This window comes from Pteropus alecto, unplaced genomic scaffold (assembly GCF_000325575.1).
Source record: "Pteropus alecto unplaced genomic scaffold, ASM32557v1 scaffold8, whole genome shotgun sequence".
Taxonomy (NCBI): domain Eukaryota; kingdom Metazoa; phylum Chordata; class Mammalia; order Chiroptera; family Pteropodidae; genus Pteropus; species Pteropus alecto.
Window position 1 is genome coordinate 15772389 of NW_006494609.1, and position 27198 is coordinate 15799586.

The window sequence follows — 27198 nt, forward strand, 5'->3', positions numbered from 1 at the left end:
GACGAACCTTAGCAGATCCATGCCCTTGAGCTGACAGCAATTCTATTCAAGAATTTTGATTACAGGAAAAAAAAAAAAAAAAAAACCAGAGAAGTGAAAGAATCTATATTAAATGTTGCTTGTTTTAAAACGGGAGCATTTTCTGGGTGACTAGGGAACTAATCTTTTCTATGTGTTGTTGGGAGAATCTAATCGTAAAAAACAGAAAAGTTTCCATATAAGGGAGAAACGATCACTTTCAGAGTTTAGGGCCAAATTACATTTACAGAGAAGGGATTTTTGTCCCGGGAGTTTATTTAACGGGCACTTACCAGGCTCCCACCATGTCATTCTAGGTATTTAAGGGGTTTACAAAGGCAATGAAAGCATTTTTATGGGACAAGATGAGATAGATTGTTATTTTTGTTAGTGTGGATCCCTGCCTTCCAGAAGCTTCTGGTCTAGCTGACATAATGAGGACCAGTGAAGAGGATGTGGGGGTATGGGAGTGTCTGAGGGGGACCTCCAGAAATGACATTCACAAAGTGGTTATCCACTGGTTGTCTGAATGCGGCGGGGGGCCGTGAGAAGGAATTATTCCTCCATTACTCAGAATATTATAAGGCCTGAAAGGCAGACATGTTGCTCAGACCACTTGGGAGGGGTTGCAAGAGGGGTGTCAGGGATGGCACCTGAACCCCAAGACTTTGACTCCCAGGGCAGCGGGCTCTGCACCTCCCAGGCCGCCCGCCATCCCGGATGATGTGATTCTCTAGCAGGAGTGATGGTGCCCGCCATGGCAGGGGCATAGCTGGGGCCAAAGGAGGGCCTAAGACATGGCCCTCGGCGACCCAAGATGCCAGCGGAAGCACACCTGGCCCCTGAGCGGGCCCGAGGGGGTCCGGGGAATAAAGGGACAAGAACTCGATGCTCTGAGCCCTCATCCCTTCCCCTTGCTCCACCCGCGCTTCGAGTCCAGCTCCAAGACCGACCCCCGAGACTCTCCCCACATCATCAAATAACACTTTGCCATGTCCTCCTGTCTTGCAGCAATTCACGAGTTCCCCGCGGACCTGTTCTCCAATAAGGAGCGACAGCACGGAGCCGTCCTGCTGCATGTCCTCGGTGTAAGTGGCCCTCGCCGTGGTTCGTCTGTAAACGCCAGGCAGGGGAAGCCGGTGTGCAGAGCGTGGCAGAGCCATAGCGCGGCAGACATCACGTGCAGCCCTCACGGAGCCCTGGGGGGTGGGGGGGTGACAGATACTGGACTCACTTTACCCACAAAGAAACAAAGTCTTAAGGATGCTAGGCGACTTACTCAGTGTCACACAGCGAGCGGCCCCGGAGCCAAGACAAGAATCGAAGTCTCCCGGTGCCTCTGCTTTTGTAAAATGGGAGGGATAGCGTCTTTCCCAGTTGCGTAGGCATGAATGAATGTGGGCAAAGCGCATCGGACGTCACGTGGCACGCAGGAAGTGCTCTGTCTGTACGTGCTTGTTGTCATGATTCCCATGAGTCCCCCCTTCCCACCCCCGTTTTATCACCTTGACCTAATTATAGTTTAAAACTTTGGTGCGCTCCTCAAACTTTCCTCTCTTTTTACATGGGCCTTGATGGCAAATGGTGGAGTTTAAGTAGCAATTCAAAAAAGGAATTACAGATAAAAGCTGCTCTTCTCCGACAGGGCAGACAGACTGCAGCCTGCAGCCGCTGCTCGTGTTTGCAAATAGTTTTATGGAACGCAGCCATTCCCATTTGTTTCTGTATTATCAACGGCTGTGTTCGCTTCAGTGGCAGAGCTGCGTCCTTGTGACGGAGACTGCGTGGTCCACAAAGCCAAACAGAGTTATTGTCTGTCCCTTTGCAGAAGAAGTTTGCCAGCCCTGTTGGATGGTGTAGGGGACTTAACAGCGGTCACAGTTAGCTCTTCCCCTTTGGATCGACCGCAGCAAATGTCCCTTCTGATCAGATTCCCAACCTTCCAGCACCATCTACTTAAATGTTTAAACCCAACCAAGTTTTAGCCTTTGAGAGAGATAATTAAGAAAGTGAAAGCTGGGATTCTCATACGAATAGTAGCCACCGGCGAATAATGAATGAGCGAAGGTTTAATTAACAGGATAAATCATTAGTGAAATTAAAGGTTAGAATGAAGATTAGAGGCGAATTTTGAATGTATTTCTGTCATAGAGCTATTATCTTCCTAGTTTCTCTGGCTTTCTCATGCACCCCCCTTTCACTAAGAGGGTGCGGGTTTGGCAAATTAGTTCAGTAGTTCTGTCACTCTGCTTCGTAAGAGTCGTGAAATTGCTGAGACAAAACCTTTTTGTCTGGACTTGCGAGGACCTCAGGAATTTCTCAGGAACCCTTTAGAGCAGGGCTTACCAGACCGTGGCTGGAGGGCCCGATCCAGCCCACCTCCTGCTTTTATAAATAAAGTTTTATTGCAACATGGCCACGCCCATCCATGGCTGGTCTCCCACAGCAGCAGAGTTGTTGTGACAGAGACTGCGAGGCCAAGAATACTGTCTGACCCTTTAAGAAATAGTTTAGTGACCTTTCTTCAGAGCAAGAGCAGACTAGCTTTGGTTTAGGAAGCTTCTGACAACTTCCCAGTGCGAGCGATGGGAATAGTTAGCACAATCTTGGCCCCCGCTTGTCTCCCCAGTGTTTTCAGAGGCGTCGGACAGCCAGAGGCTTTGCCTGGGAAGTGATGTTGAGGGGAACTTCTGAGGGTGTGAATTCAAGTCCAAATCCTGAGATTTGCAGAAGGGTCTCTCCCACCTCACTCTCTCCCGTTTACCCTCACCCCCAGTATTTGTTTATTTTTGCTTCCCCCCAAAAGATGATTAAACCCAGAAACAGCCAGGCCTGGAATGCAGTAGATACCTACCTCGGATGCCCCGGCCACGGCTAATGTAGCTTCCATTTTATTTACTGACGATTAATTGTGATATTATCAGAGTATCACACTGTTTTGGGTGAAGCAGCCCAGCCTCTTCCTCTTTAGCAAACAGGGCGTCCATACCACGTTTTCATTGAGAAAGAAGTGGCTTCTCCCAGCGCTTAGCATCGAACCCCATCTCTTTTCCATGGGTCCTGGTCTCTGCCTCTTCCTCCAACCTCACATCCTTCGTGTCCTACCTCACTCTTGCTTTGTCCTGCCTGTACCCGTGTCCTGGCTGTTCTTTAATGCCTCTAGCACACTCCTGCCTCAGGACCTTTGCACTTGCCGTGGCAGGCATCCTCGCTGATGCGCTCTGCCTCCCTCTCCTTCGCAGGCTCTGTACATGTTCTACGCCCTGGCCATAGTCTGCGATGACTTCTTCGTTCCATCTCTAGAGAAGATCTGCGAGGTATGTGGGAGGGACTTGGGGTCCCTTGGCGAAGCCTTGGAGGGGACCGGGGATGATCGAGGACACATGGCACGTCAGTGCCAGGCCGAGGACGGCCGGCGTGGGGAGCAGTCTGGTGGTGAAGATGATCAGGTCAAGTACTTAGTGTTGCCACACGAAACCCTCACTCCGAAACCCCCAGATTAGAGTCGGTGGGTGGCGTCCTCTCCCAGACTTGGCAGAAGAAATTGCTTCACAGAAGGCTGTCGGGACAATTAAGCCGAACCTGGTTAGTTAGGGAGCATTTGTCCTAACCGGGTGCAGGAGGCGGGTACCGGGTGGGGGTCTGTGTCCCTGGGGAGGATGCTGAGCTGCAATGGCAGGGGACGCCCTTTGTCCCAACAATTGCAGGTGGACATTTTCGCCTTTTAATTATTTTAGGTTTTCACTTTCTTTTCGTTTTTCTCCCCATACGCAAGACCCCAGTCTTTCTGTGCTCTGCCCTGCTCTTGGCTCTGAACCTAGGAAGGAGAACTCTCTCTGTTTTCGGCACCTACTGCGTGCACACTGCTTAGGGCTTCGCACGCTTCACTCCCGTGAAATCTCCCAGCTTTTCGAGGCCGTGTTGTTGCTGTGACATTCGCAGCTGGGGACACAGATTGTTAGGGGCAGGCACTTCTTTGCTACTTTACCCCACAGTTGAGCAGAGAGCAGAAACTAGCTGCTTTTGACTTGAGTTCTTGAAATAGTGAGCGACCAGGCAAAAGTACACCAAGATTTGCCCTAACCTCCCCATCCTCCACTCAGATCAAGCCCGATGGGGGAGGGGGACGGGATTCTGGGGTGGGGGCTCAGCAGAGTAGCTGAGGGGTATGTGTGTGTTCAGGGTGCAGGGAGGAGAGGCCATCGGCCAAGGGGCTGGCTCCCCACACTCTGCCTGGCCTGCGAAGTGTCCAGTTAGCATGTCCACTGCCCCCACGTCACAGCCTGAGGACCTGTGGTCACTTCTGTTTCAGAAACTCCATCTGAGCGAAGATGTGGCGGGAGCCACCTTCATGGCTGCCGGAAGCTCGACGCCCGAGCTCTTTGCCTCCGTTATCGGTAAGAAACCCCACCAGCCCAGGACACAAGACCTGGGGAGAGCCCCGGCTTGGCGCCCTGACCTCTGAGGGCGTTTGTCAGCTCTGAGCCTCCGTTTTCTCATCAGTGACGGGAGAGTCGGGGAGACAGGAAGCGCATTAGTGGTTCCCCGGGGCAGAACCGCGACGGGGCGGGGTGGGGGAGCTGACAGGTCCAGCGTTTCTCTTTGGGGATGATGCAAGTGTTCTACAATTAGACCGTGGCGACGGTTGCACAATTCTGTGACTAGACTGCAAAATACCGAATTGCTACTTTCAACAGGTGTGATTTGTGGCACGTGAGTTATCTGTTAATAAAGCTGCCCCAGACACCTGGGAGGATCGGGGTAGCTGGTCCGCGCCCGCCCCCCTCGATCTGGCGTTCTCACGGCATCTCAGGAGTTCTGTCTGATAGTGAGAACACGTGTTGACAAGTGGGGGTGGTGCGGGGTCAGGGGGACGCGGAGCTCTCAGCCAGCCTGGGTCTGGGGACCGGCCGGCCGGGCCTTGCACACGAGGAATTGTGCCTTTTCCTTTCCAGGCGTGTTCATCACCCACGGAGACGTCGGGGTCGGGACCATCGTGGGCTCTGCTGTGTTCAACATCCTGTGTATAATCGGAGTTTGTGGGTTATTTGCGGGGCAGGTCAGTGGTTTCTCTCCTCTTGTGAAGTGACGTAAGGGACGGCAGAGGGGAGACCCGAGGCCCAGCCTCCTCCTCTTGTGAAGTGACATGTGAAGTGACATAAGGGACGGCAGAGGGGAGACCCGAGGCCCAGCCTTAGCCATGCCCCTAACTCCCTGAGGCTTTGAGCGAGTCGATTGCCACCTCTGAGTCCCCGCCTCGTGTGCAGCCGGCGTCTGACGTCCTCCACCTCCCGCAGTCTGCGGGTCTGAGAGCATGAAGGGTGGCAGCTCCCTCATCCAGCCCGTCCAGTCCGAGGGAGAGAGTTCCTTCGATAGCAGTGAATGTTTAAGAGGCACCTCCTGTAACCCTGGCCCTGAGCTAGTTTCTGGAAATATTTGGGGCCTGCCTTTGGCCCCCCAGCAGGGAACATGTAACTAGCCCCCCATTGACAGCCCATCAGCATCTTCCTGGCCCTCGGGGCCCTGGGGATTTGCTCAGAAAATTGGGTGGGCACTGCCTGGCCGAGGGAGGTAGAGGAAGACAGCCAGTTACCACCGGAAGGTTCCATCATGGGGAGGAAGACCGAGTGTGTTTGGCCTCAGCCTTTTTTTTTTTTTTCTTTCTTTTTTTTTTTTTAGGCGAGGCAACCCTTGGTCGATCTCACAGATTGCAAGGACCTTGTCAGTTTGCAATTCCTTATTTTTTACGCCTACAGCATCCGGTCTTCCTAGGCGGTCTCCCGTCCAAGCACTAACCAGGCCCAACCCTGCTTAGCTTCTGAGATCAGACGGTATCAGGCTTGTTGAGGGTGGCATGGCCGTAGACTGGCCTCAGCTTTGATGCAGGGCTCCTGTCGCGAACGTGCCATATTGTTGCCTTGGAGGAGTAGAGGGCAGCTTTGCCATCTTTCATGAATATTCCGTAGTTTTGTTCTGTTACCCAGATATAATGAGGAACACAGGGTGGCCCCGAGCAGCCAGGCAGGTTCGTCCGTGGTGGCAGTTAGGAGTGGGTGTGTCGCTGTACTGTGCGGTGCCTGGGGAGGTGGGGAAGACCACCCCCAGCAGCTGTGCCCACCCCTGTCCTCCCAGCCAGTAGTAGCTGACAGTCCTTTGCTTGCAGGTGGTCCGTCTGACGTGGTGGGCTGTGTGCCGAGACTCTGTGTACTACACCCTGTCTGTCATCGTGCTCATTGCCGTGAGTTCCCCTCCTGCCCGTGAGGTCACAGGACCCTGCCCGCCTTTGTCCCTGTCCCTATAGCTAGAGAATCGATAGCACCCCAGCCATGGAGTGTGCTGACCACTCACTACCATCTCATTGACCAGTCCCCTTGCTACTGAGGCTCAGGTAGGTTGGTTTTTTTGTCACTTGCTTGAATATTTAGCAGGATGTTTAAGACTCGTGCCAAATGTGGAATTACTTCTCCAACAGAACAGTTTCCCATGTTCTAGGCTGGCTAACACCTCAGGCTATCACTGCCTCTAAATGCCAGTAGCCTTTCACTGGGTTGTAAAAACTAAATATATCTCCATAAATACCCCCCAAGTTCCCCAGATGGTGGCACTGGACTCCCCTCTGTTGAGTGCCACTTCCTCAGAGCCTTGAGTTTGGAGAGCCTCAGAGCGATGTCCGGGCAGGATGACCCTCTCAGAAGCAGCACCCCAAAGCAGTCCCCGTGGTTGCTGCCCACCATGACAGCCAGGAGAGGGGTGCACCAGGCCCAAGTCTAGAAGGCAGCCCCCTGGCCTCTCCTGGGGTCCCATACAGGGACCCTCATGTCTCCAGGATCAGATTGGCGGGTGCAGCCCCTCCACCTCCCTGGCTGGGGTACTCCCGGGACTCCCCCGTTGGACCACATTTATCCACGTCACCTGCTGGAGAGGCGGGGTGTGGTCGTTGGGTAGTGTGGTGCCTGATCGGGAAGCCATGGCATCCCCGCCACCGCCCCGGCCTCCCTTCACGGTACCTGTGGGTCCTTTGCCCTCAGCATTTCCAAAGAGGTTACTCTTTGTTTTTAAGAAAATGACACCCCTTCCTTCTTATACACACAGGCACCATAGGTAGGTAGGTAAATAGGGAGGGAGGGAGATCAATAGATAGGTGTCTTTTTCAGTGTTTAAGATTCTTGATTGCAGCAACTCTGTTCTGTCAGCAAGGGCGGGCCCCTGCCAGGTTGGCCCCAGCAAACGCATGCGCCAGAATGAAGCACAGGCTCTTTCCCCGGGAGGCCCGCGCTATGCTGGGCTGCAGGTTGCAGCATCTGCTGGCCTAGGTTTCAGCTAAGGCAAGGCCACCTTCTGCAGTTGAACCCAGAAGGAGCCCAAATTTCTGTGGGACGCATAACACGCCAAGATGTGTCAGCTCTGGGTGCTCAGGGGTCTGAGTCTTTTTTGTTGGGGATAAATATGTCCACCCACCCTTTGTTTCTTTTGCTTTCCAGTTCATTTACGACGAAGAAATTGTGTGGTAAGTTTTTTTAAAGTTTGTTTCTCGCTGTTCCTTTTTTCGTGGTTGTTAGTATCTTTGCTTGCCGGGTTCATTGAATCTTCTTTCAGATTATTTTTACAAACTTTAGCTTATGAACTTGTGAAAGTAAGATGTGTATCATTCTAAGCAATCATGCCTTTATTTGTCCTTTCAAAGTGACAAAAATGGTTTCTCTTAATGTTCCCACCCTGCCAGATAGCAATAAAGCTAACATATATTATACTTATGTTTATACTTTGTCATAGTAAATTATATTATAAAACTAAAATGATAAAAACAGTATGGTATTTTGCACAAGGATAAGCATAGGCCAGTATGGACCCTGGAACTGAAAACCCAGTAGTGGGCCCATTTCTGGGCTGGGGAGATGACAGATGTCGTGACAAAGCAGTGAGTTAGGGACGGCATCTCATGTCCTGCTGGGACAGCTAGGAATCCACACAGAACGAGATAACATCAGCTCTCGCACTCACACCTCACGCAAGAGTCAATACCGGGTGAATTAAAGATCTTACCGTAAAAAGCATAATTAAACAAAATCACATAGAATAAAACAGAGAGACTCATCTTAATGACATTGAGGTAGAAAACGATTCCTTAATTAAGATACATATGGTGCAAACTTTAAAGAAAAAGTTGATACGTCCACTCTACAGGGCATGACCGTATCCTACATTCATAAGCCATGGAAATGTTCTCTTCATGGCAGTGAATCAGAATCTGCATGCCGTGTGTGACTGATTGTGGGTGTGTATTCGGGAGGCCTCACATGAGTGGTTGCGTGCTCTGGGCCCAGAGAAACCTTCTGGTCCCCTGCTGGCCCCTCACCGGCGTCCGTAGATGGAGTTTGGAGGGGCGGGGGCATTGCTCAGATTGTCTACTAGTCCCCGTGTGGCTCTGCTGGTCCTGGGGCTCTTATCACTAGAGGAAGAGCTCCCAAAACAACTGTCACCCATGCCAGGCACATAGTAGGCCTTTACTACACATTTGTCAGATGAATGAACAAATGAAAGCTGTCTGGCTCCTCAGAGGCCTGCGGTCAGTTACAAAAAAGAAATCCCTCCCTCCCCCAAGCTTGGGGTTGGGTGCTGCATCTTCAAGACAGCAGTAACCGTGTGTCCCAGAAAGACCCCCGTCCTACCCTGTGCCAGTGTTCATCCCAGGGGGTACTGTACCCCAGCTTCAGGTGATTCTTAGGGCCCTTCCCCTCTGCACGCTTGGCAGTCCCAGGTGATCATGGGACCTCTAACTGTCCAGTGGGCATGACTCCAGGCTACTCCCCTCCCTGAGTCCTCGGATGTGGTGGCCTGGCCCCTCCTTTTTCTAGGTAGCTGAGAGACCTAGCCTGAGTCCTATAGACCCCCTGTAGTTGAGAAGACCCCACCCTCAGCCTTCTCTCTCTGTCACCAAGAGGGCTTTAGTTGGCGGGACAGCCGTGGGCTGGGGTGGCTCGCCTGCATGCCCGTGGCCTAGGTCCTGGGCCCAGGGCCAGACGTTGGGGACGGAGATCAGGACGTCCTGCCCTGCTCCAGCCTCCATAGCGGTCGAGCGAGCCTTCAGCACCGAGGGCCTCTCTCTCTCTAACCACAGTCTCCTTTCTCTCTTTGAGGTGGGAAGGCCTGGTGCTCATCATCTTGTATGTGTTTTACATTCTGATCATGAAGTAAGTGCCCTTTGACGCCTCAATGCACATCCTGTCTAGCCTTTTGTCAGAGCAGGGAACAAACCTCTGCCAGACCTTTCAGTCACCTTCGGCCAGCCCCCGTTCTCCGGGGACACCCCACTGGGGGCAGCCAGAATGGGGGAGACATGTTCAGACACTGTTATTGGGGTGCTGTCCATACCCGGCAGGGGAGCCAGGACGGCAAGGTGCAGGACGAGGCCACTCCCAAAACGAGGAGCGAGCAAGCATCTCTCTCCCATCCTGCTTGAGGCTTCTCCATGACCTACGGTGAATACTGTTTCTCGCTGTCCGTATAAACGGCCGGGCAGCCTCACTTCTGCTCCAAGCTTCAGAAAATGGCGCCTCTCAGGGCTGCTGCCTCGCACAGCTGCAGGGGGCGCCACTCATAGTACTGATGATGCAGACGCTGGGTCTGGGGCTGTGCACCCTGGAGGCCCGCTAGAAGCTGCGCAGGTCAGAACCATCTCAAAAGTACCCATGAGGAATATCATTAGCCATAAAAAGGAAAGACATTTTGTCACGTGCTACAGAATGAATGACCCTCAAAAACATTATGCTGGGTGAAAGGAGCCAGTCACAAAAGGACAGATATTGTCTGATTCCACTTATATGAGGCACCTGGCTCAAACTCAGAAACGAAAAGCAAATTAGAGATTGCCAGGTGCTTGGAGGGGGGCGTAATGAATCATTAATTGACCAACAGGCACATGGTTGTTTGGGATCCTGAAAAAGTTTTGGAAATAGTGCTGATGGTTGCCCAACCTTGTAAATGTAATTAATGCCACTGAATCGTGCACTTCAAAATGGAAAATAGTTAAAATAGCAAATGTTATGTTGTATATATTTTTCCACATTAAAAAAAAAAGAGAAAGCTACGGATGAGCTGAGCCATATTCAAGTTTTATCTTCTTCATACCTCCACGGGTAATTACAAAGAAAAACGCTAAATTTTATGAGGCTGTGAATCGTAAATAAAAAGAGATGATGAACTCAAACTGCAGGAGAATTGTCCTTAAAAGATCTGAGTGTCGTTCAGTGAGGCGGACAGCCTGAGGATCTGGGGTGGAGAATGTCTTCTCTGTGGGGTGGGGTGCTGGGCCAGTGAGGCCGGCACAGGGCCCCCAGACTCGCATCCGTGGGAGAAGGACAGGCCTGGTAATGCCCCCTTTAAGTCTGTGCCCGAGGCCGGGCTGAACTTTTATCAGGAGGGGCTTGTGATGTGCAGTAAGTAGACATCGGTCATTTTCTCGGGCTGAAGGGTTTTTATGTCCCCAGGAAGCCCACCGACAGCTCGGTTGGAGAAGGGCCCCTCACACTGTTCATTTCTGCCAGGAAACTCTGTGAGCTCAGGAGCAACGCTTTGGCTTTCCCGCTCCCTCACTGCGGGATGCTCCCGAGGCGGCCAGACTGTGTGCGCAGGGTGTGAGGGGAGGCGGAGGCCCGGCTCTTTCCTGCCAGATCTCTCCCGAAGCTCTGACTTCCTGCCTTAACTTCCAGGTACAATGTGAAGATGCAGGCCTTTTTCACAATCAAACAAAAGACCATTGCAAATGGCAACACAGTCAACAGTGAGCTGGAGGATGGTAATGATTACTGTGATAGTAGCTCTGATGACCCTTCCATGCCATTGCTGGGGCCAGGTAAGGCTGAGCAGACAGGAGTGGCCGAACCACGTTCTTGAAATCACCTCTCCTTCTCTTTCCTGCACACACGACACTCCTTCAGATTGTCATTCTCTTACCCTGACGTCCCTGGAAAGGACAGTGGCTGAGGCCCTGCCTCACTAGTAGCTCTGGTCCCAGGGCCCTAAATGAGGAGGGAGAGTCAGTGTTATCTTGCTCAGGTTGGCATTGGCTTAGGTGGGAGGCGGATGAAGAAAAATTCAACAGTCACATCCCTGGGGATATGCCCTAACCCTCAGAGGAAGGCTCAAGGCCCGCTTGGCTTTTCTGAGATGCAGTGAATTATATCACTGTCCCATGTGAGAGGCCAGTGACAGGAAGCCAAAGACTTGGGGTAGCAGAGCAGGCCACGGTCTATCTGTGGTTTCTCAAATGCCCGGCTGGTTTTGGTGAACTCTGTTCTGGAGAGACCCCTGCCTCGTTGCCCAGAGCAACGGCGAGGCCAGGCAAGGTGGGCACAGCTGAGCAGGGATTCTGAGGCCGGTCCCCAAGAGCCCTGGTCTCTTCGGCTTCACTGTGGCCTCGTGTGGGGACTCCGGGCCTCTGGAGCCAGCCCCTGTCATCTCCGTCAAGTTCCCCAGATCATCTGGGCTGCGCGGGAAGCTTTGTCTTAATACAGTTTCCAGGTGATTCTGTCTGTGGGGCAGCTGCCAGGAGGGTGAGAAAAGTCACTGTCTTCCCCAGCAAGACCAGTGCGAAGGCCTGAATAGGTTCTCTTAAAACAGGGTTTAAGCCACATCCTGAATTCCACCTGCAGCGTAGGTAAAGGTGAGAGCCGGGGACTGGCCACCTGAAGGGTCTTTCTCTCTCGTTCCCTGTGGCCCTGGGCAAGTCAGTTCTCTTTCAGGCGACTTTAATTCCTTTGTCATGTCAGTGGTGAGGCCAGGTGGTCTCAGGGGAGCCCGCTTGCCTGCGTCTGGTACACGTGGAGGCCAAAATCTGTATTTCTTGGTCCCCTCCCCAGTTTCTCCCTGTGGTGGATCAAGGTAGGGGCTTCTTCCCACGTGTACTTTAGGCAACTGTGTTTTGTCCTGTCTCAGGTAGTGAGGGATGAATGGAGTAAGGGATGAATCTCCAGACAGAAAGAAGAAGCCTGCTGGGCTGGGGTACAGGTACAGCCACAGCCTGGCTGCCCGAGACCCACCCATGAGAGACAGAAAGGCCGCCTGCAGAGCCTGGGCCTGTGCCTTAGTCCTGGTTCTTAAGTGCCCAACAGGCTACCCCAGGGAGGGCTCGTTTCCAGGACAACCTCCTCAGAGGTGGCAGGAACGAGGTGGCTGCTGTTTTGGAGTTTAGCTCCACAGACACACTGTCTCCAAGGTCCCTACTGCAGGCCCCCACACAGCCTGTCGGGACAGGCTGATTCCTTCCCGTGTCTACACAGAGGTTGGTGCTCCTGGGGCCCACTGACCCTCATGGCAAAGAAAAGAGATGCTGAATGCTGAGTCATTCCAGCTGATGGAAAATGCCCACTTCTTTGGGTGCCTGCCCCGGGAGCTGCCTGCCACCTGTGTGGATGATGGAGGCAGCCTGTCCCCAGTGCCCTGCGTGAAGGATTCCTCACGTGCAGTGAGGCAGGGCCTCAGCCACTGCCCTTTCCAGGGACATCAGGCTGCCCCGAGGCCGCTGCCCACTGGGGCCTTTCCTGGAGCCCTCCCGTGGCACTGTTGTGCTCATGACAGTGGGGCTTCCCCGCAAGTTTATTATTTTCCCCAAAATGTCTTAAGTCTAGGACAATTTTTTAAAAATTGGAAGATTAGACACAGGATGGCCCTCCAAGTACAGGGAAAGGAAGGGACTTTATCAGGGCAAAAAAAAAAAGAAAGAAAGACCATTTAGGTCAAGGCCAAGGGGAAAATGTGGTACAGGCCTGGGATCAGGCCAGCTTGGGCCATTTTTCTCTTTTTTGGGGGGTGAGATAGCACCTGCAGAACATGTACAAATTTTCACATCACACTTCAATTCTGCTCAGGAATGCAGAACCCAGCACACCAAGGACAGGTCCCCAGGACCAAGGCAGGGGGGTACCCTGTTTCCTGCCACTGCCACGACTCCAGTCTTTCTTCCTGGTTTTTGGGTGGCCTTGCACATGACCTGACAGCCAGGGCCACCTTGACCACTGGCTGGGCTCACAATGGAATCTTCTCAGGCTGCCCTGGCCCTGGCCACAGCTTTGGCTTGGAGCAGGGAGGGAGGGGGTGATACTTGGCCTTGAGCGGAACTGCTGGAAGAACGTGCTGTAATTGGGCTACTTTCTGGGCCACCACCTCTGGCTTGGACATATCACTCTGTGCTGCCACGTGGTGGGCAGCACCAGGACAGTGCCCAAGGGTCCAGGTATCATGACACACTCTGGACTCCCTCCCGAGCCCAGTTGTCTCCCCAGGCGATGCCTGTGGCAGGAATGGTTCCGTGGTCTGGACAGAGCCTGCATCCTGCAGCCGTTCTGGTTTCCTCTGAGATGAGAGGATTTGCGCTTCCCTACAGCAGGGAGGGGCGGCGGCCACAGGGGCTCCTGCACCCCAGAGTGGGACCGAGCCATGGAATTCAGCCAGGAGAGGGGCCGTCCCGAAGGCCAGAGGCCGCAAGCATTGAAGGCCCCATAGCAGACGCCCCTTTACTAACATCCTCCTTTGAATAACCCCCCCGGCATCTTGGCCACCATCCAGGATGCCGCCCCGGGCTCTGGGCATCCACCGCACGCTAATCATCTCTGGCAGTCTCTGTTGGCCTTTGTCTCCTTAACCTTCCTCTTCTAAAGTGTAAGTAATCCGCTTTAATCCAAGCGATAACACGTGCGATAAAAAAAATCCACAAGCCCAGCACATACCTCACTGGAGGCGGGTGCCTGTCTCCGACAAACGCATGGTCCTCTTGGCTCTGTTTCTAACTCACACGCCTCCTGTCTGCTGAGCCTTGCTGCCTGTCGGGTGAGGGTGCGTGTCTGGTGTGCGTTTGTTCCTGTTTGTGCCATTAACTCTCACGTGGGTTCGCCCTGACTGCTCCTGATTACCCTTTTCCCTGGGGAGGACGCTCACCAGGAGCTGGTGACCGGTGCTGAGGGATGGGCATATCTGCTTCGACAGCCGGTTACCCTTTTCCCTGGGGAGGACGCTCACCAGGAACTGGTGCTGAGGGATGGGCATATCTGCTTCGACAGCCCCTCGCAGGGGAAACCACCTGCTTCTGTGTGCCGTGTTCATGAGTGTTTCTTTCACTAGGCCCTCTGGGGCTCTGGAGTTGGATGTCAAATCCCCCAGGACTCCAGCCTGAAGCATGTTCACGAAGGTGGCCAGGAAGCGTTCTGGGGCCTGGCGAGGCTTGCTTTTCAGCCTCGCGAGGGGAAGCATAGGGTCAGAGACAGCGGCCTCCCTGCTGGACGGTGGCAGTTTTACCGGAGACCCTGGGCTTGGCCAGCAGCTCCCCTCCTGGGTCTCAGCTGCCTCATCCAGAGCTTACAAGATGAATCTTTATCCACACTGCCTGCCTCGAGGAGAACAAAGCTAGAAGTCACCTTCTGTGCTGGATGGAAGTGGTCCCTCAAAGACAGAGCAGCTGGCCTTGTAGGAAGTTTAGAGCCAGTGCTCTCTGGTGCTTTCCAGCATTTTCCATTCCAGGGGCCCTTGTCGATGTGTAAAGTTTCATCTGAGCCTCTGTACTCGGGGGAAGAAAGGTTTCTTCTTAGTCATGGATGAAAGGCGGTAGGAACCCTGTCTGGATTGCATGTGGGCTGCCCGGTGAGGCTTAGATGAGGAACTGAAAGACCCGTGTAATTAGCCAGACTGAGCTGCAGAAGAAAGGGGCATTGATTGTCAGGGGGTTTAGATGTGGAGGGGCTGCCTGTGAGTGGGCCTAGAATGGGGGAGCATATGGCTGTGTCTAATTCTCTAAGTGGGCAGGTGGTTCAGAGCCGGTGGCCGTTTGACTAATAGGAGGAGCTGAAGCTAGGCTCCCAGATGGCTGGCTGCCAGCTGCCAAGACTTCAGCCCAAGAAGTCTACAACAGAGTCAGTCACCCCAGTTCTTGGGTATTGTCCCCAGGGGGATCTCGGCACTAATCATGGCCTTGTGCTCAATACAGTGAAGGAGGAACCGCAGTACAGCAAAAACCCAGTGGTGATGGTGGACGAGGTCATGAGCTCCAGTCCGCCCAAGTTCACCTTCCCGGAGGCAGGCTTACGCATAATGATCACCAATAAGTTTGGGCCTAGGACCCGGCTGCGGATGGCCAGCAGGATCATAATTAACGAGGTAAGTTTTCTTAAAGGACCATGAGAGCGGATGGCCTTGGATGGGCTCAGAAGGCCCTGGCTTGTCAGTACACTTCCTGATGCTCGGCCACCGGAGTGTCCTCTGTTCAGGAAGCCTGCACATCACCGCAGGCAGCAAATGGTGTGATCCGGAGTGATTTTGAGGCGGGCAGACACTAAATACCATACGGAGTATTTCGTCGGGAGCTAGAATAAAACTAATTGGAGAAAGCCCAGTCCGAAGTATGGATTGTTTCTTTAAAATGTTCTTTAGGGCAACAAAAGATGAGCACACCCCTGTTCTCTATGGATAAAAGAACTCTAGCGGGAAACCGAGACACTGGTGAACGGCAGTTACTTCTGGGACTTTCTTTTCACTCTGTACCCTCATTTTCTGCTTCACGATGTGCCTCAACTCTTCCTCATTTGAAAAAATAAAATGAACAAGTTCAAATATTATTTAATGTACACACAGTATAGCAAAGCTCACAGGCTTATTGCTTTACTAGCTTTTCCAGTCTTTGCTGCATATGTGCATATGTTTCAAGTCCTTACCCTCAGACCCAGGTACTTACCTGAGAACTTGAAACTTCAATAGCTAATCATTGACAGCACATCGATTATGTGCAAGAATGAGGTGTTACAGTGTTTAAAGTTTTCTGTATTTTGAACATTTCTACTTTGATTTCATATATAAGGTGCCCTCTCTGCGCAAGGTGTATTAAGGAAGGGAAACACTGTAAGTTTTGAATCATTCTAAATTATTTTGGTCTAAATGGGTAAAATTTAAATTAATGAAATTGTATTGAATCCTGACCGTTTTTCATGAGCGTAAGAATTGAATCTACTGGGAGTGGAGGGCGGGGGGCGGTGGTTGAACAACTTTTAAGATTTGGGTTTAGAGTATATTTTTCATGGTACACACAGCCAGGGAAATGATAGGGTTTTCATGAGCCGATAAAATGCTGGTTGTCTTGCCCCCAAATGTTTTAAGCAGCTGAGAGAACTTTGTTTTCCAACTGGTTGGGATTCGCGTGCCCGGGAAGGTAGCAAGGAGAGCCCTCGGGAGGTGAAATTCTCAGTTTTCATCTCACATGAGCTATTAATTCAATCCTCCTGGGCCTCAGTTTCTCTATCTGAGGGCGCTTCCAGCTCTAAAAATTTCGGTGACAGACAACTGAAAGGCTACGCCTGGGAGCTATGCAGTGTCTTCGGGGAAATTCATTATGGAATAGGAATGGGGAGAATAAAACCCTCATAATACCCAGTCATTTCTTAAGATCTTTCAGTCTCATTTCCTCTCCACCCCTTTCAATTCCTGAATGTCACAGAGAAGTTTGCACAGCTAAAACGAATCCATAGTAGAAGTGCCTATGGGCTGGATGCCCTTATTTGTTCATGGTCAGAGAGGGTTTGCTGGGAGTGGGTGCTTGGGGACAGGGATGAGGGTCGTAGAAGGAGGGCTGTTTTTCTTTCATTCCATGGTTACGTCGGACCTGCGTTGACTGTCCTCACCCGCGGCCACTGCGACGAATTGTCAAGATGCCCAGAATCTCATCCCGCTCGGTTTCCCATCACTCTTTATGAACCCACCCCACACGGTCACCCACCTCTTTTGTCCCCAAAACTCTCTTCTCCTCACCTCATACCTGGATGCCAGTCGTTCTGAGCTGGTACAACTAGCTGTAATTTACTGAGCACCTGCTGTGTGCCAGGAAGGTGCTGGATGTTTTATCTTTGTGATAGCGCGAATCCTCTTAATGACCTTCCAGAGAAGATGATGGTATTTCCAGTCGATCTATCAGAAAGTCGAAGTAATTGTCCCAAAGCCACATAACTAAAAAGAGGGCAGAACAGGAATTCCAACCCAAATCTGAGTCTGGACAGCCAAAGGGAACTTCATAGATTTTTAGGGGTCAATCTAGTTTGCCTCCCCTGCACCCTTCTGTATCTTTATTCCTTCAGTAATATCCAGCCACTGCTTGAGTTGCTTGTAATTGCTTCTTCCACGTGACGACCCTCTGAACATCAGGCAGCAGTTGCCACCCCTGATTTTCTACTTGAATCTTAACATCCTTGGAACTTCCCACCCCCCTCATGTGACAGGGTTCCAGTCCTCACCATCTAGTTACTCTCCTCCTGGTTCGTCTCTCTCAGCATGTGGATCCATCACCTCCTTTATATTATAATCTATGCTTCTCTTAATACAACCTCAGATAGACTTAGATAATTTTTCCAGGTACAATTTTCTATTTATTCCTATTAAGCTAGAGTTACGAACCCCTCCCATTGGTACGATTCATGTTGCTATTATGTCATGCCCCCCCCCCACCTTGCAATTCTGTCTTTGCACAGCTAGTTTTTTTTATTTGTTTGTTTAGTTACAAGGATGGCCTGTGATTTAACCCTACTTGGGTAGTAAAGTACTATGCCTCCATGTCTGAGTCTCAGGCATAGATCACTTTGTTGTTTTTGGTATGTTAAGTGTTGTGGACATACTTGTAGGACAAAAATTTTAATTTCACCCCACCCTAGACTTCATGATTTAGGAATCTCCACCTAAAACTAACATGAAGGCAGTTAAGTAGTCAATTCCTCTTTCTTTTAGAGGAATGACATGCTTCCACTTTAAGTAAAAATGACTTTGTTTTAATTCCAATAAGCACAAGGATAGGCGTTGGGCATTCAGAGTATTGCCTTAGACATGTTTTCTGATTTCTGGTCTCCTGCTGGAGTGATATGTGTATCCATTGTGTGATAATCATTAACCGCAAGGCATAAAGCTGATCCATCCATATTTTTTATGAGAACCATATAAAGATGAGCTGTGCAAAGCCAAGCAGATTCTTGAAATGTGGCCTTTGTTTTTCCCTGGTTTCATAGAAACTCAGACTTGGTGAAGATCAGCTTTTGCTTGGGTGGAAGGGAGCAGCCTTCATCAGTAGCTAGAATGAGCTGGGGGAGGGGTGGTTCAAAGCACACTCATTGGACATGGCAAAAGTCTTAGACCGCAGAGGCCATCCACATGGCCGGTAACCCTGTAAGATGCTCAACATCGTTAATCATCGAGCAAATGCAAATGAAAACCACAGTTAGATACCATCACGTACCTACCAGAATGGCTAAAACTAAAAGGACTAACAATATCAAGTGCTGGCAAGAACGAGAAGTAACTGAAATTTTGATTCCTTGCTGGTGCAAGTGTAAGATGGTTCAACACGAACCTACCTTCTGACCTAACAGTTCCAATCCTAAGAGAGATGAGTGTGTACACAAGTGTTCATAGCAGCATTCTTTATAATAACAAAAAAGGAGAAACAACCCCAAATCACATCAACAGGTAACAGATACATTGCTGGTTACTCATACAAGGGAATACTATACAGTCACGAAAAATAATGACCTGCTGAGTCTTGCGACAACACAGATGAGTCTTATGGATCTTAGAAAGAAGCCAGACATAAAATAATACATACATAGTGAATCCATTTCTATGAAGTGCAAGTTTGGGAAAAATTAATTGATATTTCTAAAAGTCAGAATATTAATAACCTTTGTTACCTCTGGAGAGGGGGAACATAGATGAGGAAAACGTCTGAGGGAATCTTCTGTGGGGCTGGAAACGTTCTACATCTTGATGTAAAATATCACTGAGCTGCACACTTAATGTAAGTGTACTTTTTGTGTGATAAACCTAAATTTTTTTAACTTTTAAAAACTGTCCAAGGCCTCTCCTGTGTCTGTCTTCAGATGGCTTATGACTGTCTGTTGAAGGAGCTGGAATGATCACTGTCATCCAGCGTCATGGGCTGGGTGGACAGGTTGGCAGTGAGAAGAGGCCTCTGACTGTGCCTCAAAGGCTTGCTAGTCTTGGTCCAAGTGAAGATAAGCAAACTTAGATGAGTCCCTAGGCCCTGGGGCCAGTCACAGACAAGCCGATCTCTAGGGGTGTGTTCTAGAAACCGTTAAGGGCTGTGTGCACGTAAGGAACGAAGCAACAGTGCGACAATCCGTCACACGTCTTGGTGTCTGTCTTGCCTCCTGTCCACACAGCGGCAGAGACTGATCAACTCGGCAAATGGTATGAGCAGCAAGCCACTTCAAAACGGGAGACACGAAAACATCGAAAACGGGAATGTTCCCGTGGAAAACCTGGAAGACCCTCAGCGGGAGCAGGAGCAGCAGCCTCCGCCCGCACCGCCTCCCCCGGAGCCGGAGCCAGTCGAGACTACCTTCCTGTCCCCCTTCTCCGTGCCCGGTGAGTTCTAGGGGTGCAGGGCCCTCAGGCCATGCTATTCTGGGCTCCACTGGGACACTCCTGCCCCAAACTCTGCCACCGTGCTTCACCTTGAGAAGAGAGGCCCCTTTTGCAATCAAAGGGCTACCCTGGATTTTCCAAGCATGCTGGTCACCGCTAGCCAGAGGCTCCTCCTGAAATTCAGGGCCTGGTTCCAAACCCTGCACGTTCCGTTGACCGGGATCAGCATTTTCAAACCTCCTCCAGGTGTTCCCAGGAGCTGGCCGACTTAGGCATTGCCGCTCCTGCTCAACCCCTCCCAGCCTTCTTTCACATGAAGGGTGGGTCCAGAAAACGAAATTGGTCCCCTTATTGAGGTTATAGAGGGGCCCAGCACAGGGGTTCGGGCCGCCCTAGACTCCCCTCTGCCGACCAGAAGGCTGAGGGGGTCTGTGTGTCGGCCCCCATCTAACACACCCCTGGCACGTCGGCCCACCATGTTCGGCCAGCTTGTCTGATGGGCTGAAGGTCACACCATACTTGGGAGGGAGCTTGGTCCCTGGGTCCTGGACGCTGAGAGAAAGAGGGGTGGGCTCGTCTAGATCCCAGGAACCCATATCAGACTATCTGTGTGGGCACACGGGGAGGGGCATCTCTGTGGAGCGGGATCCTGGGGACAGTGCGTCCACCTAGAGGAGAGCTAGCTCCAAAGCCGATGAGCCGGGCTGGGGCCCTGCCCACTTGGCATATTTTACTTGTGTGTTTATCAGAGGTCTGGAGCCCTGGGTACCCACACAGCCCCGAGTCACATCGCCAGCTCTGTTCCTCTCCCAAGACTCGGTGCATGCGTCTGAGTACAGGGACCATGGGCTACGGTCACCAAAGAGGTTTCGGTTCTTCAGGGCCTGGAGACCAGATGGCGGGGGAGGGCCAGATGTGGCTACAGGGAGGGAGATGCAGCCACGGTCCAGGAATCGGCCGGGCTTGCCAGTGGATGAGACTGACTAGGAGCTGCCACCCTGTGGGATCTCCTCTCCAGCCCCAGGAGGTGGGTGGCAGGATCCCCGCTTTATAGAGCCTGTCGGGGCCACAGCGCCACCCTCCACCAGCCTCTTCATCCGAATCCATGTCCTGATGCTGCCCACTGACCAGGGCTCTGCGAGAAGCCAGCGAAGGGATGTGCCCTTCTCGGCGGAAGTGGGGCGGCCACATGTGAGGATCACTTGTCTCCATTTCCTCGAAACCTTGAGTTTGGCAGGATTGTAGGATGGACCCCAGGGCCAGCCACCCTCTCCCCTTGCCCCAGAATCCAGTGCTCCTCAGAGAAGTGGCTGTGGGAAACCGAATCTAGTTCCTTGCAGGGACTGTAGGCAGGTCCCGTCCCAAGATGGGAGGCTTGGAATGCTGCTCTCTTACAGGGACTAGACCCAGACAGCTCCCAGCTTCTCTGCACCCAGGAGTCCTGCAGGGAGCTTGGCCTTTCCTGGTGGGCCAGGACTTCCTGTTGTATCTGGTCTACCTTCCTCCACAAGCCAGGGGCTCCAGAACATTCCCCTAGGCTTGGCTTATAATGGAGCCAAGTGCTGTGAGCTTCTGCCCAGTGTTTGCCTCTCCCTGACCTAAAAAAGGAACAGGCTGGAGCTTCCTGTGTTTCTGCAGAAAGCTCCCTTTGTATTCCTGCGGATGTGTTTTCAGGTGTTGCCCTTGGAAACCACAAGTTACTTCCTCTTCCCCTTCTCACCGTGAGGGGAGCTTTGGGGGTGGGAACGGAGTTGTGTGGCTGCTGCTTTTGGGTGCATTTTCACGTGGTCCTCGCAGCTGCCTTGCGAGGGAGGCATTATCATTATCCCCATTTTACAGAGAGGGAAACCGAGGCTCGGAGAGCCTATGGGACTTCCTGAGTCTTCCACCCTGTGCCTCCCAAGCTGTGAACACCATCACGCGCTAGTCCGGTGGGGGAGCAGAGTCCCAGATCATGAGCCCCAGGGCTGTCACTTAGCAGGCAAACGGTCTTAGATATATATGTACCCTGGACCTACAGTGCAGTTCAGCTCACTTCAGCGGAGAACCTGGGGTGGATGTGTGTTTCGCAAAAGTCTACGCCCTGGGAGTTTTTTGAACAGTAACGGGAGGTGAAACTTGCTGAGAACTTACTATGGACCAGGCAGAGGGCTCCACACGTGTCACATGTGTTAACTCATTGAGTCCTCGTGACAACCCCATGGGTACTATGGTGCTCATTTCCCAAGTGGAGAAACCGAGGCAGGGAGAGGTTCAGTTGCCCAGGGTCACGCAGAAGGAAGGGGCAGAGCCGGGATTTGCACACGGACATTCTGACCCCAGACATGCTTAGGGGACGACACTGTCACCCTACCAATAGATTCTTTCAACTCCTTTGGAGCCGTGAGGCAACGCTTGCCTCTGTCCTGGCTTGTATCCAGGGTGCCAAATTCCTTGTGCTGAGTAAACTGTGTTAAATTTACTTGAATTATAAGGGCCCTTGGGCCCTAATATTCTCTCATCAGGCCTTGGATGGCTCAGCTAAACCTTCTGTTCCTTAATTATAACAAAACTCAGCATGAGCACTCTGAAGATTTCCAGAAGCTTTTAGGGCTTATTCTCCCTCCCCACCCCACCTCTGTCTTCCTTAGTTCTACAGAGCACTTGAGAGAGCTCTCGTGGCCGGAGGAGAGAGGTCAGTTGTATCCCTCTAAACCCAGTAAGGGGGTGCAGCACAACGGGACTCTAGAAAACTCCATGTGCCCATTCTTTCCTCTTAGCCCCCTGAGCACAGCAATGGAAGCCATGGAGAAGCGGCAGGTGCCGTGGGCACATTTACATGTGAAATTCCATACACTCTTCCCGTCCGCTCCAGGCCCCCAGAGACACACGGCACTTTAGGGTAGAAATGATCTTGTTCTTGCCTCGGTCTCAGGAATGACCGGAGAAATTGCACGTTAAGTAGATCGTCTCATAATTCAAGGTCAGGATTTCAAAGACATGCCCTTGTCAATCACTGTTTCTGGCGTGCTGAAGTGTCAGATCACAGCTCAGTTAGAAAAAACACTGGCCGAGCACGTTTACTGTTTAATACAACAGCTTTCTTGAGATATAATTCACTTACCGTCATAGTCATACCTTTGAAGTATACATTTGAGTGGTTTTTAGTTTATTCACAAAGTTGTGCAGCCATCGCCACAAGCAATTTTAGAATGTTTTTCCTACCCCCGAAAAGAAACCCCCCACCCATTAACAGTTATTCTCCAGCCCTCCTCCCCCATCTCCTGGCAACCACCACTCTTTCTGTCTCTTTGGATTTATTTATTTTGGACATTTCATATAAATGGAATCATGTAACATGTGGCCTTCTGTGACTGACTTCTACTTAGTATGATGTTTTTAAGGCTTTGCCGTGTTCTGGCATGTGTCAGTGCTTCATTCTTTTGCATTGCTGAGTAATAGTCTGTTGTGGACATACTACATTTATCCATTCACCGGTTGATGGAAATTTGGATGATTTCCACTTTCTGGCTATGGGTGGTTTCTAAAAGCAGGTAATAGAGCATAGTGGAGAAAGAGGCTCAATTTTTGTTTTTTAAAATCTAAATGAAAGTAATTTTCCTCCACGTTCTCTGTGATTAGCTAGGGTGAAAAGGGATCTTGTATTCCAGAGTGGGAAACGAAGTCCCAGCGAGGGGCAGGGTCTTGCCCAAAGGGTGCTCTCAACCAGGCAGAGCCAGGCATCTGGGCCACCTGTCCTGGAGCCCATCCTGTCATGTCCCTGCAAGCCAGGCCAGTGCAGTGCAAGCTGGGAGGTAGGTGGCAAGGGGGCCCAGGACCCACAGTGCACTGGGCGTGAGCTCAGTCCTGAAGCCTCTTTGGCTGCCAGCAACAGAAGCTCACACAAACTCCCTTGAGCTAAAGAGGGACCTTTTTAAAATAAGGACATAGGGGTGTGTTATGGATCCCAGGAGCAGGGAAATGGCTGGACTTAGGGCCCCAGTGGGTGTCAAGACTCTTCCTGGCTCTTCATTTCTCCATATGTGCCTGTCTTGTTCTGCTCCTTGGCTGCAGACTGGCTTCCCCAAATTCACTGTCTGCGCATATGGCAGGCAGCTGTGGCCTCCACTGGTCCCAGACTGACTTGTAACAGTTTCAGCCTCCCTAACATAGCTCGCTGGTGTTGCATCTGAATTCCAGAGTCCTGACAGAACAAATGCCATTGACCTAGAAGTCAGGTGCCCACCCCTCATCACTTAGCTGTGCTGGCTGTCATTTAACATGGCTTTGGTGGCCCCTAGGAAGGGTGGTTCTGAAGGAAGAGAAGCTGATCACATACACACACCTGCACCCCTGGTGTGTGTCTATGACAAGTGCCTCTAGCATCATCAGGAAATGATGGATATAACCCATCTCAGGTGCAGGAGGAATGGAAATTAATGCAGAGGCCTAGGTGCCTTATGCAGTCTTGGGAAGGGCATTTTAGTCTGGGCACCAGCAGTGACTCCAGAGCCTACCCACTAAACGGGCACCGCCACCACACTAGAATCGGAGAGGCGGGGAGCCGGCATGTGCTAGAACTATCGGGTTCAAGAGCCAACCATCAGAGCTGTGAGACAGGGCCCAGGACGCCACCGCCACAGCTATGTCTCGACTCCCACGGCAATATCAACTGGACACTGGGACGCCGATCAGGCCTCCGGACAGTGCCTGGGCGTGGGTTCCCTGCTTGACAGTAATGCATCCAGAGGAGCAGAAGGGTGGCCTCGCCCGACCTCAGTTCTGCTTTTCAAATCAGGGAACCTAATTGGAATTCCTGAACTTCAGCTGCCAGGAGTATGGGAGATGCCTCTGCAGACACCAGGCAGAGGTTGGAATGGGGCTGCTGAGGGCCAGCTCCGTGTGTCCACTTCCATGTTATCATGCGGCTTGGAGAAAAGCAATAAAACCAGTCTCAATTGATGACTTAACTTAGACCAGACCTAGTAAGAGACCCATGTGGAGTTCAGTCTCACAGTCAGGTAGAGGAGGAGGCAGGGCCCCAACTTAGAGCTTGGCAGACACATGCTCCATCAGGCACCTGCCCGGCCCTGTGCTTAGCACCTTACGTTCGGTGCTTAGAGTCTGCACACAGCCCCGCTGGATGGCTGGTGTGGTCCCCATTTCCTGGATGAGGAAACGAGGGCTCAGGAAACCACGCACAGGTGAGTAGGTGCCAGGGGCAGGGCTGTGCCTGGGTCTGCCTGACTCCAAAGTGCTGTCCTCTGCCTGGTCCCAGTGTTGACTTTGGCCCTCTGCTGAGTCGGAATGTCCGCTCTGGGATTCAGGGGGCAGCAACGAGGAAAGGAAGCACGGGAGGAGGCCAGCTGCTAGGTCTCTGTGGTTTGCAAAAGCCAGGAACCCAACAGCCCCGCCCTGCCATTGAGAGTTTGCTGGATGTTTAAGGCAAAGGGCTCACCAGTGGGGTGGAGGACCAGCCAGTGTCTGGACTCTGCTGGTGTTTCTGGGACCAGCAGCCCCTATTTCACGCTCCCCAGGGGCCTCCAAATTCAAGGTGAGGCCTTCCGAGACAGGCAGCAAGCTCCATACTTTTGCTTGTCTTCAGTCCCCCCACGCTTTCTCGAAGTGAGCGAGGCAGAGCACTCATTACCGTCTCACAGGGGGGGGACATGGAGGCTCCGAGAGGTCGAAGTCCACTTGCTGCCACACAGTCGAGAATGACAGAGGACAGAACAACTCTTTGCCAGAAGTCTTGAGATCCCTGAGGTGGGGCGCAGAGCTGGCCATAACTTGGCGTCACCGTTAGAATGAGGGAGTTGATGCACCAACCCTGGATGTCCTTCCAGCGCTGGACCCATTTACATCTCGTCCCAGAGTCGGACGTGGAGCCTTGGGTGGGGGCTGTAGGCACATTTGCAGAGCTGGGGCGAGAGTCCCTGAGATGAGCACCAACTGAAGGAACTCTGGGCTTGGCTTCTCTGTTGCCTGGGAGAACCTGATCTGCAGATCCGATCCATCCCCTGTTCCTGGGAAGGCAGCCGCTTCCATGGGAAAGCATAAACAGGGTCCCCGAGGCTGACTCATATTACTTGACTGTGCCAGCATGAGCCAAGTCAAGGTCACCTCCTCGGGGAAGGTCCCCCACAGCCCCCAAGAGCTCTGTAGGTCTCTACACTGGGCTTTCAGGCTTCTCTTTCGAGGCCTTTGGTTCCTGTGCACCCAGCCCCGCCTGCCCACATCCTGTGTCAGCCCTTAGTAGGCCTGCCTTTGACCTTGCTGAGGCCTCGTGTTTTCTCTCACATCTCCCCTTTCATTCTTTCTTTTTCTCCCAAACTTCAGCATGGCAGCTCAGTTCGGTTGTAGCCCTGACCCCATCTGCTTTCCGTGGGGCCCCCTCGTTGCCCCTCTAGTGCCCTCAAGATTAAAACCTGCTCTCCAGGGGTCAGGATGCTGTCACTAAGAGGCTTCGTGTTGGGCTTCTGGGTCTGCCACTTCCTAGCTCTCTGTCCTGGGGCAAGTTGGCTTACCTCTCTGAGTCACTTCTGGTCTTTATAAAATCATTCAACCCAGTGCTTGACAATACTCAGTAAGTGGAAGTTAATGTGGCTGTTAATATAAAAAAAGAAAATAGCTAAGTGTTAGTGCTTACTCTGCCCAGGCATTATTCTAAACACATGTGTTGGTCCATTTTCAATGGACCACAACAGCACCGTGAAGTATGAACTATTATCCCCATTTTACAGATGAGAAAACTGAGGCACAGAGATACTTTCCCAAGTTCACACTGGTAGCACAGGCCAGAGCTGAGATTTCAACCTGACAGTCTAGCCAGCTGTTAACCATGAAGCTTCTGTGCCTCTCAGTAGGCAATCAATGTAATGATAAGTGTACATTGAAGGGCAAAACAAAAATGTATTTTAAAAAATGAAAAATTATTCTAATGTTTATTCACCCCAAAGAATAAGAAAATTTATTGGTTTCCCTTCGCAAGAGGATTTTTCTGTTTAGATCACAGCCATGAGCGAAAAGTATCCGGCTTTAATCGGACAGTTGACACCTCTGCCAGCTGGTGGGTAGCAAAAAGACTTCCATGGGACTTGAAATCATGGGACTCAGAGGGCAAGCGAGCAAGGTAGCGCAGAGAACCCAGGATTTAGACTCTAAAGGCCCGTATTTAAGTTCTGGCACTACTCACTTTCTGAGATGTTTAAGTAATTGAATTTCACCAAACCTCAGTTTACTTATCTATGAAATAGGGAGAATATCTATTCCCCCAAAACTGATATAAAGAACAAAAGGAGTGTTTATGAAAACCACCTCCAAGATATGAAACACCACACCAGCGTTCGATGATGGTGAGGTGGTCCTTCATTAGCTTTGATCTCCAGCTTCACCTGCATCCCCTTGCCCCTGCCCACAAGGGCCAGCCCAGAGGCCACTAGTGGGGGAAGCAGAGTTTATATGTGGCTCTGCCACTAATTTTCTCTGAGATTTTGCATATTTCATTAACATTCATGGGACTTCGTTTTTCTCTTTTATAAAATGGGGTTAACCAAATGAGATTTATCCCAGGAAGGCAAGGTTGGTTCAACATATGAAAAACAGTCAATGTCACATACCACATTATTGGAATAAAAGGCAAAAACCACATGATCATCTCAGTAGACACAGAAAAAAACATTTGATAAAGTTCAATACCCTCTATTGATGAAAAAACACTCAACAAACTAGGAATAGTTTAACCTCATAAAGACCATCCACAAAACCCCCACAGCTATAACATCATGCTTAAAGACTGAA

The 27198-nt window shown here is 51.4% G+C and overlaps 1 protein-coding gene and 1 pseudogene across 2 annotated transcripts in view; one reads left to right on the forward strand and one right to left on the reverse strand.

The window, feature by feature from the left end:
- SLC24A4 (solute carrier family 24 member 4) overlaps nucleotides 1–27198 on the forward strand; it is a 133396-nt gene that overhangs the window by 82761 nt on the left and 23437 nt on the right. Inside the window, exons 3-12 of one of the 2 annotated variants that reach the window (XM_006925538.2) lie at nucleotides 1030–1106; nucleotides 3261–3335; nucleotides 4331–4415; nucleotides 4974–5077; nucleotides 6182–6256; nucleotides 7500–7525; nucleotides 9156–9209; nucleotides 10728–10813; nucleotides 14993–15162; nucleotides 19215–19419. In XM_006925538.2, coding sequence (XP_006925600.1) covers nucleotides 1030–1106; nucleotides 3261–3335; nucleotides 4331–4415; nucleotides 4974–5077; nucleotides 6182–6256; nucleotides 7500–7525; nucleotides 9156–9209; nucleotides 10728–10813; nucleotides 14993–15162; nucleotides 19215–19419 — 957 coding nt within the window. Of the gene's footprint in view, nucleotides 1–1029; nucleotides 1107–3260; nucleotides 3336–4330; nucleotides 4416–4973; nucleotides 5078–6181; nucleotides 6257–7499; nucleotides 7526–9155; nucleotides 9210–10727; nucleotides 10871–14992; nucleotides 15163–19214; nucleotides 19420–27198 lie in introns of both variants that reach the window. The other variant, XM_006925537.2, reaches the window with a different exon arrangement.
- On the reverse strand, nucleotides 5766–5884 carry LOC112473809 (annotated as a pseudogene).